This window comes from Trachurus trachurus (genome assembly GCF_905171665.1).
Source record: "Trachurus trachurus genome assembly, chromosome: 9".
Taxonomy (NCBI): domain Eukaryota; kingdom Metazoa; phylum Chordata; class Actinopteri; order Carangiformes; family Carangidae; genus Trachurus; species Trachurus trachurus.
The window spans coordinates 34,119,186-34,131,441 of record NC_139895.1 but is presented as its reverse complement, the minus strand read 5'-3'; the positions used below and the strand labels follow the sequence as shown (position 1 = coordinate 34,131,441).

At 40.2% G+C, this 12,256-nt stretch overlaps 1 protein-coding gene across 1 annotated transcript; it reads left to right on the top strand.

The window, feature by feature from the left end:
• Window positions 1–2,136: 2,136 nt before the first annotated feature.
• LOC310990894 (gypsy retrotransposon integrase-like protein 1) lies at window positions 2,137–11,245 on the top strand. Its single transcript, XM_083978434.1, has 8 exons — window positions 2,137–2,405; window positions 4,177–4,370; window positions 5,285–5,396; window positions 5,490–5,628; window positions 6,635–6,689; window positions 6,801–7,058; window positions 7,143–7,259; window positions 10,693–11,245. Exons 1-8 carry the CDS (start codon window positions 2,237–2,239, stop codon window positions 10,948–10,950), a joined length of 1,302 nt encoding a protein of 433 aa, XP_083834560.1. The 5' UTR covers window positions 2,137–2,236; the 3' UTR covers window positions 10,951–11,245.
• Window positions 11,246–12,256: the final 1,011 nt, after the last annotated feature.

Sequence of the window (12,256 nt, the reverse complement as noted above, 5' to 3'; positions counted from 1 at the left end):
ACAATCAAAATGAATAATGCTGCACGCCCCAAATCCTTAGAAATACTGTCAGTAGATGCTCTGGTTTGTTTGTCATGAAAATTTTATTTTGAAGAGGCTGTCTTTTTTAGCTGCCATTTTTGTAATTATAAATGCTTTATTGCCCCCCAGTGGTCACATGATGTAAATGTATACAGTATTTATGTATATCCTAGTAAAAATATTACTTCATTGGAATAATTACAATGGTTACATTAGATTATCATCATCATCATCATTATACTTTAATAAGCCCATATGTTTTTTTTTCTAGAAACCGTCATATTCAAGATGTTCATAATAATAATAATAATAATAATAATAATACATTTTATTTGTAAAGCACTTTTCATAAAGTAATCTCAAAGTGCTACAGAAACCAGAAACAAAAATAAACAAAAGACTAAGAGAAAAATCAGACAGGTTAAAATCAGTAGTAGATAAAACAGCTAAAGGAGGAGATTAAAGTGCAGAGAGAGAATAAAAACATCTAGGAACGACCTAGGAAAGCCTGTCAAACCATCACACAAGATAGGTTGCAAAGGGCTTATTTGTTGTACCTCTTGTGAAATCACGCTCAATGCAAAAAACAGTCTTATATAGAGCCATATCTTGCTGGAACAAGCTACCAGCTGATAATGCTAGAAGCATCGGTTACTGTTTTAAAAAAATGCATATATTATTTTACATCTGCTTTTATTTCCGGTCTGTCCAGGGTTATTTTAAAGTTTATGTCTTGTTATAACTGATTTTGTCATTGTTAATATGTATGTATGTATGTATGTATGTATGTATGTATGTATGTATGTATGTATGTATGTATGTATGCTGACGGGACTCAAATTGAGAGAGTTTCAAGTTACAAATATCTGGGCATTTGGTTGGATGACAAACTGTCTTTTAAAACTCATATCTCTGATCTTACCAAAAAACTTAAGGGGAAATTATCATTCTTGTATCGTAATAGATCTTGTCTGTCAATGGAATGTAGAGGAGAACTTGTTCAGGCCATTTTCTTATCTGCACTTGATTAGCCTACGGTGATGTCATTTGCATGCATGCTGCTCTCTCTACATTGAAACCCCTGGATGCACTTTATCACTCCTCTCTTCGTTTTATTACTGGAGATGTGTTCCGAACCCATCACTGTGTTCTTTATAATAAGGTTGGCTGGCCATCCTTAAGTGTAAGGAGGGAACAACATTGCATGGTTTTTATTTACAAAGCCTTACTTGAAATTTTACCTGTTTATCTTACTAGCTTAATCTCACTTAGAATCTGTAACTTACACACTCGTTCACAGGACACCTTGGTTTTTACAAATTCCCAGTATCAGGACAGAATTGGGGAAGACTGCCTTTCAGTTTTATGCCCCCCAAAAGTGGAATAACCTACAAAACTGTCTGAAACTGGATCATCTTATTTCCTTAGATAGTTTTAAAAACGTATTATCGAATGTTTTACAACCTGTATGTAATTGTGAATCATGACCTTGTATACTGTATAATTGTGTTTTTGTAATCAGGGCGTCATTGAAAAAGAGAGCTCGCTCTCAATTGACCTTCCCTGAATAAATAAAGGAGAAATGACATGAAATGAAATGAAATATTGTTTTTGTTGTTGTTGTTGTATTGATTTGTTATTTTGTTGTTTGATTTAATATGATTATTATTATTATTATTATTATTATTATTATTATTGTTGTAGTTGTAGCAGCTTTTCATATTATTTGTTAGTTTAGTGTGATTATTCTATGTGGCTTTTTAATGGAGCCCAGGAAGAGTAGCTGCTACCAGGTGCAGCTATTGGGGATCTTAATCAAATCAAAACAAATCAAACTATTATTATTGATTTATTTAATTTATAGTAGTTACATTATCATCATTATTGATTGATTGTATATACCCAGAGCGATAGATATAATCTTATATCTATCTGTATATCGGTAGTCTTGTTTGAAGGAGCATTAGCAGGAAGTACTGCAGTTTGCCCAGGAGGGGCGCTAATGAGACAACACCAAAAATCGACCTGCTTGGTTGCACAGTAGAAGAAGAGAGGGTGCTCAGTCTCCATCCTGTTATGGTTTTGTTGTGGATGTGTGTAGTAACGTTACCGAAGCTAACTGAGCAGATGATAGAAGTTGAATGAGGTGTAACGTTACGGTCAGTGTCCTGTGTGCCGGTGTGTCCGTGTCCGTGTCCGCTGCGAGCAGACCGACATGTTGAGCGTGGAGTCGCTGCAGGTCGCGGAGGAGGAGGTGGTTGAATCCAGCTCCAACAAACTCGGTGACATTTACACCTTGGTAGCTAAAGGCTGTCTGCCTCAGTCCATCAATCCTCTACGGAAGAAGAATCTCAAAAGATACGCGCAGAAGTTTATCATTGACGGTAAGGAGCGGGGGGTTTGAAACCTGAGTTACTAAATGGCAAAACAAAAACACCCAGGATGCACCGCTCTCCTCCCCCCGGCTCTGTTGACATCACCTCCATTCCCAAAAGTGCCGATTTAAAGACGGTTGGCAAATATGCGTCCTCCAGGATGTAATGTAACATAATGTAACATATCTGTAGGAGCCCAGGGAAAACTCGGCTCACTTTCTGTAGCAAAACAAACGAAATACAGTGCCTTGTAAAAGTATTCATACCCCTTGAACTTTTCCACGTTTTGTCACGTTACAACCACAAACCTAAATGTATATTTTGGGGATTTTATGTGATTGACCAACACAAAGTAGTGCATAATTGTCAAGTGGAAGGAAAATGAAATCTGAAAAATGTGGCATGCATGCATGTATTCAGCCCTCAGCCTCCCTGAGTCAATATTTAGTTGCACCACTTTATCTACAGAGATTCTTTTGGGGTGTGTCTCTACAGCTTTGCCAGTGGCGGACTGGGACAACAATTTTCATTTATTAGTTTATTTCATAGGGACAGTGCACCACTAATCAACAGACTTAAAAGAAAAACTGTAAATGGGCCAGAGTTAGCCAACAAGGCTAGTTTTGTCCGTTGTCCCTGGCCAGATGTTAGAGGCTGGGAATTTGATGCCATTCCAGGCCACCCTTCTCATGCAGACCACCATACCTCTAGTTGTGTATTCTAACCCTATTTGATAGCTAAAAGAAATTTAGGAGTGACCAATAAGTTATCTATTTATATGATTTTCATTGAAAACCCTGTTTTCAAATGTTATAGCAATGGGCGAATCCTCAAAAACCCATGAGGACAGCAGCCATAGGATACACATTGATTGATTTTATATTATTAATGATTGCACACACATCCCAGAAACAGATGTCTGTGAACACAGCCTATAAAGTTTATAGTTGTACTATATAGAGCTTGTATATATTATAATGATAGTCAAACTATCATTTATGGTGCAGAATTACAATAAAGAAAACTGCCACAAAGCTGCAGCCTAATAGATTAAGAGTAAAGAAAAAAGCTAGCTGTAAGCCTATTTAATTAGGCCTATGATTTATTATTTCAGCATGTATACACTATCCTGTAGTGGCTCAAACATTATGCAACAAAATCATAATTTTCATTCATCTCTAGGTGTTCTGGATTGATTGTCGGGCTGTGTGCTTGTGTGTGTGTGTGTGTGGAGGGGGCTGGGGCGGCGCATGTGACCGCCACAGATTCTCAGGAGGATTTAGGTCTGGACTTTGACTGCACCGTACATGGATATGCTTTGATGTAAACCAGTCCAGTAGATCTGGCTGGATGTTCAGGGTGGTTGTCCTGCTGGAAGCTGAACTTCCGTCCCAGTCTCAAGTCTTTTTCTGCCTGTAACAGCGTTCCCTCACATGAAGTCCCCAAAAAACACATTTAAGTTTGTGGTTGACAAAATGTGGAGGATAAAAGGATAAAAGTGTCTGAAAATAAAGTGTGAGCCAAATTACAGAATGGACTTGGGACTTCAGCTATTCAAATACACAGCTTTCCAGGTCAATAAGAGCACATTATATCATTATTCAATGCAACCTGGTGTGAAGTTCTTTCCATATGACATAACTATTTAATGATGAATTACTCTTTGTGCATCCAGCTGTTTTCTTCTCTGTGGTTGTAATCAAGAACCTTGCTTATGCTGTGACTAATAATTGTCAAACAAACGTGTCATACGTCTCTTTCTTCCATATCTTCCCTCCAGAGGGCAAACTGTACTACGTGGGACCCAAGAAAGAGGAGAAAAGAGAGGTGGTGATTGAAGCTGAGAGGAAGAGGCAGATTTTCCTGGACTGCCACTTCAACGACATCGGCCATCACCTGGGCCAAAAGAAGACCGTCCACAGGATCCAGAGCAAGTACTACTGGCTTGGGATCATCAAGGATGTAGTAGATTGGGTATTTTAATCTTCTTCTTTTTTGTTGTTTTTGTCATTTATACTTTTTTTTGGCAGCCATAGAGTCACATATGATATAGGCCTGAATGAGCAGATCAAGTTAGTCGAGAAAGAAGGGAAAAACTGAAAAAAAAAAAACCCTGAAAAAATATAATAAATACAGTACAAATACGTGGATTTAGTGAGGAAGGAAGAACAGAAATTATATGATGAATGATACATTCAGTAAACAGTTATAGTGCAGGTGTGTACAGTTCGTTAAAGGGATAGTTCAACATTTTGGCAAATTGGCCCATTGCCATAATCCCTATAGTCACAGCAGTAGGTTTGTTACCTTTAATTGTCAGTGTAAGCTATTTTTAGAACGGCGGAGCAGAGCCGCGAGCTGCTCAGAGCTACTGTACACCACGGAGGCTAATGGGATTTCTTGGTTTCCCTCATCAAACTCATCAAATACACAATCCAACAACTCTAAAACACTCTGGTGGACAAGTTGTGACCTGCACATTCACCACGCTATGAGATAATAATGGAACGTTACAAGACAGAGACTGATTGCTGAAAAACTGTCCCTGAAGGCAACGCGCCTCAGCGGTTCTGCATGAATTTACCTCAAAAACAACTCCGTCACCTACGAACCTACTCCTAAAACTAGGGGATTATGGCAATGGGCCAATTTGCCAAAATGTTTAACTGTCCCTTTAAGGCTCAAACCAACCAGTAGCCTAAGGATCTTTCAGGGTACTTGGGAAAGTGTCATATTAATTATTTCACTCCATAAGAGCTGCTCCTCGTTATGCATTTCAAGATGCAAGGTAGTTAAATCTCTAAATGTCAAGTGGTAGCTGACATCACATTGGACTATACTGATAGTATTGTCTAACTTCACTGAGATTCATCTTCTGTCTGTTTCAGATCAAAGTGTGTGAGACCTGTCAGCACACAGAGAGGAATAAAAACCTGGCCAGGACCGTTCGGCCTATAAAAGTGGACGCACCCTGGGACATCGTTGGGATTGACATTATAGGTTTTTGCCTCACTTAAATCAACAAATAATATTTCTCTCCATTCTTTAATATCTCTCCACAGACTGACACCGGTTTTGTTTTTCTCTCACCAGGACCGTTCCCAGAGACACAGCAGGGCAACACCAATGTTATAGTTCTCATCGATTACTTCAGCAAATGGCCAGAAGCATTTCCAGTGCAAAAGACAGATACTTTCTCTGTTGCAAGATGCATCTCCAAGTGTATATACAGGTAAAAACACCCCACAGAACCTTGAGTTGTCACTGAGGTGGTAACAAGAACTAAGAGGCATCATGGCTGCTCAAGATCACTACGTAGAGAACGAATCGCCTTGTTTACAACTACTTCCTGGTAGAAAACCAACACGTAATTTGAATGAGAACAGTAGCAACGATTGAGAGTTTAGCTATATATATCATGTTTTTCATGCCCTATCACTGTTCTCATGCTGGTTTTCTACCCGGAAGTAGTTGTAAACAACAAGGTGATTCGTTCTATAGTTTAATCCTCATTCATTCAGTAAAATCTACTATGATTTTAAAGGGATAGTTCAACATTTTGGCAAATGGGCCAATTGCCATAATCGCTACAATCATAGTATTAGGTTTGTTACCTTTAATTGTCGGTGCAAGCTATTTTTAGAACGGCAGAGCCGAGTGGCGAGCTGCTCAGAGCTACGCTACAGAGGCTAATGGGATTTCTTGGTTTCCCTCATCAAACTCATCAAATACACAATCCAACAACGCTCTGGTGGACAAGTTGTGACCTGCACATTCACCACGCTATGCGATAATAACAGAACGTTACGAGACAGAGTTGTTTTAGATGCAAATTCATGCAAAACCGCTGATGCACGTTGCCTTCAGGGACAGTTTTTCAGCAAGCAGTCTCTGCATTTACCTAGAAAACAACTCCGTCTCATAACGTTGTGTTATTATCTCATAGCGTGGTGAATGTGCAGGTCACAACTTGTCCACCAGAGCGTTTTGGAGTTGTTGGATTGTGTATTTGATGAGTTTGATGAGGGAAACCAAGAAATCCCATTAGCCTCCGTAGCGTAGCTCTGAGCAGCTCACGGCTCTGCTTTGCCGTTCTAAAAACAGCTTGCACCGACAATTAAAGATAACGAACCCACTGCTGTGACTATAGGGATTATGGCAATGGGCCTATTGGGCCCAAAATGTTGAACTATCCCTTTAACCTGCAGTTGAACTAATTCAGCTCTGTCTTCAATCAGGTTCGGTGCTCCTAAAACGATAGCGTGCACGCAGAATGCTGACTTCTGTGACGAGGTGAGGCGTGAGTCACAGAGTTCATTCATAAAAGATACGGAGATTAATAAACGGAGCAGGGACGGCGGGCAGCGCTGTTGTGTTTCACATCCCAGATGTTTTTTTCCCCAGGTGACGAAGCTGCTGTGCGACAGGTGGAGCATCGTGCAGAAGGTCTCTCCTCTGGACCAACCTCAGCTCAACCCGCTCCACGACTGCACCGGCCCTTTACTGAAAGAAGCCGTAGTGCAGATGGTGACGGAGAAGCAGGCCGAATGGGACGACTTCCTAGACCCCGTGCTGTTTCTGTTCAGGACGTCCACCAACCCGACCACCAAGTTCACCCCTCACTCCCTCATGTTCAACAGGAAAGCCAATTTACCCAACGAGGTGAGACCGCGTGGATGAGACATTTTGTGTAACTGTGTTTATGTTGGTGTGTCTGCGCATTAAATGTCATTTCCTGTCCTCTAGGCCACACTGAGCCTGCTGAATTATGAAGAACAAGAGCAGGATATGTATTCATCCAAGGAGGACACCTCTACATATATGACCATAATGCAGGAGCAGCAGAACTCCATTAAGCAGCTGGTAAATCACTGTGATTTGTTCTCATGAATGATGTTTGCTTTAGGTGATGTAGCGCAACTTTACATAAATGCAAAGTAGCAGAGTGATGCTTCTCACTGCTGTGTGTTTAAAGTCTTCTGATATGAGGTCAAGTCTTTCTTCAGACAGTCAGTTGACCTTTTTACGAGGTCTGGGCAGCTTTAAAGGGACATTGTGTAACTTCTCCTGTTATCTATTCACAAAAATCGATTATTTTGTTCAAAAGTACGTTTTTCATTAATCAGTAATCCCCCCCATCAACAAACTGAAGTGTTCCGGTAAGCTCTGAATTTGCCGTTCATATCATTCATATACAGTGGCGCCGCCAGGGCAATGGGCAATGGGACTCATATTAATAATAGCCGACTGCACAACTAAAAATATTGTAGCGACCCCGCAGTAATGTTCTTGTTCTGATGTTTAGGTTGTGTGATTTCTGACTGACTGTGAATGTGTACGGGGGTACAGGGGTAAAGGGTTGGTTGAGAAACTGAGGGGCCGGGGTGAGTAAGACAGAGTCCTGTGTGTGTGCGTGTGAGTGAGTGAGAGCTGTCAGATAAGTTTGTGTTATTTTGTTGTAGTTACGTCGGGTCGGACGCTACAATATCAATAAAAACATGTGCTTAACATAGACGTCGGACGCGAAGTCGCGGAGCGAAGCCAGTTTCATTTTGGTGTCGTTAACCGATTGTGCCAGATGCGCCAGAGCGCGCACCTCTGTGCCAGGCTCGCGCTCTGCACCTATTTGTGTTGATTCATTTTAACAGAGCGCGTGAGATATTAACACACACATTCACACAGGCTACACATACCCGCAGACACACAGCTGAGGCGCCTTGCCGACTGGCACGGAGAAATGCGCATCTGGTCTGGTCAGTGGGTGCTCGAGCAACGGAGCACCCACGGGATCGGCGCCGTTGTCAAGTGAGTTTGGAGCTAACGAGAGGAGAGAGTCTTCACGTAGCACCTTCATTATCGCTGCTCTGCTGTGTGTTTGTGATCGTGGGTTATCTCTTTTTTTTTAAATGCCTGGAAAAGGCTCAACTGTCTTTTTGACATTTCTATACTGGACCGGGCGTAATCATCACATAGCGGTAGTGTAAATAGGCGCCAGAAATCAAAAAGTGACAGATGACATGACGTAAACGACAATCACTGGCTTTTACGTTAGGCTTCAGCAATTGGTTTAACAATCAATGAACTGAGCACGTATAGCCTGTTACAAACAACAAGAGTCGTTCAGTGCGTACAGGATTCCGGCTGGCGGCGCCACTGTTCATATATACATACAGGAATGGAGCGTTACACGGATGCTGCATTCATGTGCAGTCGGGCAGACGGCCGTCGGTAACAATCTAGATGTCATTTTAGTCACAGAAGTCGAGAGAAAGCCGGTAAAACGCGGGTCAGGTAAACAATATGACATCGCCATGACAACATATTGTCACGTGTATTGTTTTGCCTCGTGCTGACGGACCACTTGTTTACAAAGAGGCTTGTTTATGCCGTTACGTGCAGCGGTTGTCATCCGTCTGCCGTCTGCCCAATTTCACGTGAATGCAGCATGAAAAATACAATTGAGTTGCTTGCGATCTACAACCGCAACGCTAGATGGGAGTAATTCCTACACAATGTACCTTTAACAGTTTGTGTTGGTTCACATGTATCTTAGCATGTTGGATATGATGTTTGTGTTGAGTGTTGAGCACCCGGTTAAGTGTATTTGGGTCAATGATGTGATGTAACCTAAGTTGTGTAACGCGAGTTGTGTATTTTTTCATAAAAATCTGACTATATACAGAGAAAAAACTGGACTCAAATGTGGAATGATGTTATTTACTATGTTTCTTGACAAATTTTACATACGGTAATTTGTCACATTATTTAGAAAAAAGCAGTGGTTTTAGGGTATTTCCTGCTCAGTGTTTCCAAAATGCATTAAAATTTAAATATTGAAATACAAATAAAATCTATTTCAATTTAATGTTTTCAGAGTACATGTAAATCCACTGTAGGTGGATAGAATATATTATTATTTTGTGGTTACACCATTGACATTTTCAGGGGCATTCATTCTGACTTTAGTTTAAAAACAATTGTTTAAATGTCCTTTAAAATGACATAAAAACCAACATTAAATACAAAATGTACATCTTAACAAATCTGATGCTTTTAAAACAATTTAAAAATATATTTCTGAATTGCTCGTCTTGCCAAGCATTATTGACCCATTACACAACAGACACTTGACTCTTGCTCCCAGAGGTTTCTGTCACATAAACTCTCATTTCTACTCTCTTTATGGTCATGTAGGATTCAGAGTCAACACTGCATTACTCATGTGTTATGTGACAGGAATATTCACAACTACATGCATTTGTACCAGTGAGGAAAGAACAGGACTTCAGGCACTCTTGCATGGAGCAGGGAAAAAAAGGTAGCTTGAGTTGTAGATTAAAAAGCCTTTATTTTATCATGGCTAATACAAATACAAAGCTGAAGAGACCGGTTACGACCACTTAGGTCTTCATCAGGGTTACAAATGGAGACATGATGTTCAAACAAGCCTTGAGTGTCCCAGTCTGTTGATACGGGTGATAGAACTCAAGTCAAATCCACCATCAGGGCAGTGATGCCAAACCCTGATTGTGTTGAGGAAATACGGGTAGTTGAAACAGTCTGTGATTTAAAGGGATAGTTCACCCAAAATTCAAATTTCACTCATTATCTACTCACCCTCATGTCGACTAAGAGCTGTGAGAATTTTCAGAGTCCTCCGTGCCTTCTCTGAGTTACGGGGGGGTCCGCGTAGCAGTATTTGTCCATATAATGGTTGTCAATGGATACCAACTTTCTTCGTCCAAAAAGACACACCAAAAAACCTCCAAATACCTCCATAGTGCTCGTCTGTAATGTCCCTCTTGTATTGAAGCCCCGACATGAGAAATTGTTCCGCCGGTCAGTGCAAATCACGTGAGATTTGCACTGACACAGGAAGAGCAGTGAACTGAGACACTGGGAACTTCCGCTACAAACAAGCTTAAAACACAGACTTATTTAATTTTTTTCGGAACAATTTCTCATGTCGGGGCTTCAATACAAGAGGGACATTACAGACGAGCAGTATGGAGGTATTTGGATGTTTTTTGGTGTGTCTTTTTGGACGAAGAAAGTTGGTATCCATTGACAACCATTATATGGACAAATACTGCTGCACGGACCCCCCCGTAACTCAGAGAAGGCACGGAGGACTCTGAAACTTCTCACAGCTCTTAGTCGACATGAGGGTGAGTAGATAATGAGTGAAATTTGAATTTTGGGTGAACTATCCCTTTAATATAGCAGATATGTGGAGAAATAATTCAGCACAGATATTTAATATTTGCACTGATTATATTCTGTGTTTTATTTCCAGGTGATAACCAATATGAATGCAGCATACAAACAAGAGAAGAAGAAGAACACCAAGCGCAGGGCACACAACATGCCCTCAATGACCTTTAAAATTTCAGATCCTCTCTTCGGCACTGGAGACTCACCCTCACCTAAAAAACGGAAAGAAAGTTTATATTTGTCTTTTCCTGTTGACACGGTGCTGTCCACGGAGCAGAACAGCTCAGAGGACATAAAGACTGAGTTGGTCTATCACTTACCTGAGTCTGACGTCCACTGAGAGGGACGGGTTGAAAGGGATTGGACAACAGATACACCAGTGGAGCAGGACTACGTGTCCTCGGGAGCTGCCTGAAGTCTTGGACCGTAGACGGACACCCAGATGAATGTGATCATCAGTGCTACCAACGCTCGGTTGAAGACACTGCCTGTTGACATTTCACTCATAGATGAATCTCACACTTAGAAACAGAATCCACTGTCCAAAGAAACAGCAGTAAACACTGAATTACTCAGCTCCTCTCAATTCTCTACAAAACGTGTTTTCCATGAAAAAAAAGGGGACTTGTTCTCACTTTGTTGTACAAATGTTCTTACACTGCGATAATCAAAAATAAAGCTATTGTTTTGTTCGTGACGCCTTGGTGTACAGTCATTACATAACAGGAAATAATAATAAGGAACGGCCCTGCTGCAACTATTACAGAATGTAGAAATATTAAACATACAAAAAGCTGATGAACTGAAACTATGCAAATGATTTGTTAAATTAATAGAAGGCTATTGAAGTAGAGTTTTAGTTGATTATTATCAGCTAATAAGGCCACCACTCCTTGGGATTTACTCTGTATTGATAATAGACAACTAATTGACATTTGCAATAAAGCTGCATTAATTTTGTTGGCCACTTGAGAGCAGAAGATAAGCTGAATTGTGTTTGAGAAAAATTAAATTTCTCCCCAAAAAATTAAATTTCTCCCAAAATTGAAATAAAAATATTGTCATTTAGAGCTTTTATTGGCTGAAAATGACTAAACTAGTCTAAATAACAAAAAATATCAAGTCTTTTCAGACCTTGAATAATAATAATGCAAAGAAAACATGTTCATATTTATTCCGAAACAACACAGCAAGAATATTTTAACTCAGGAAGAGTTTATAAATCAGTTTTTGTGGGATAATGTCAATGTTTAGCCTAATCCCAGCAGTGTTTTTTATAATCTTCCTATAAAACCAGATGTGGTTCAGGTGATGACCTCATCAGTGTCTAATTAAGTAGAATGAGTGGTGTTTGTGTTGGTATTTAATAAAGAAAAGAAAAGAATGACTGTCATACGTGGTTTAAGAAACATTTGTGAAAGTGGTCTCTTATTTTTTTTTTTTTCCCAGAGCTATGGTATAGATTAGTAACTCTATTAATTGTCTTAATAGTCGTGGTCATTTTGACCCTCTAATAATATTATAATAACATGATAATGGCGTGTGGTTGTGATTTCACTAAGCATGACTTGGACAGTAGAACATATATATATCCTGTCGTTGGTGTTTATGACCTGCCGCTCTCGTGCTCCAGCGCCAGGTGGGCG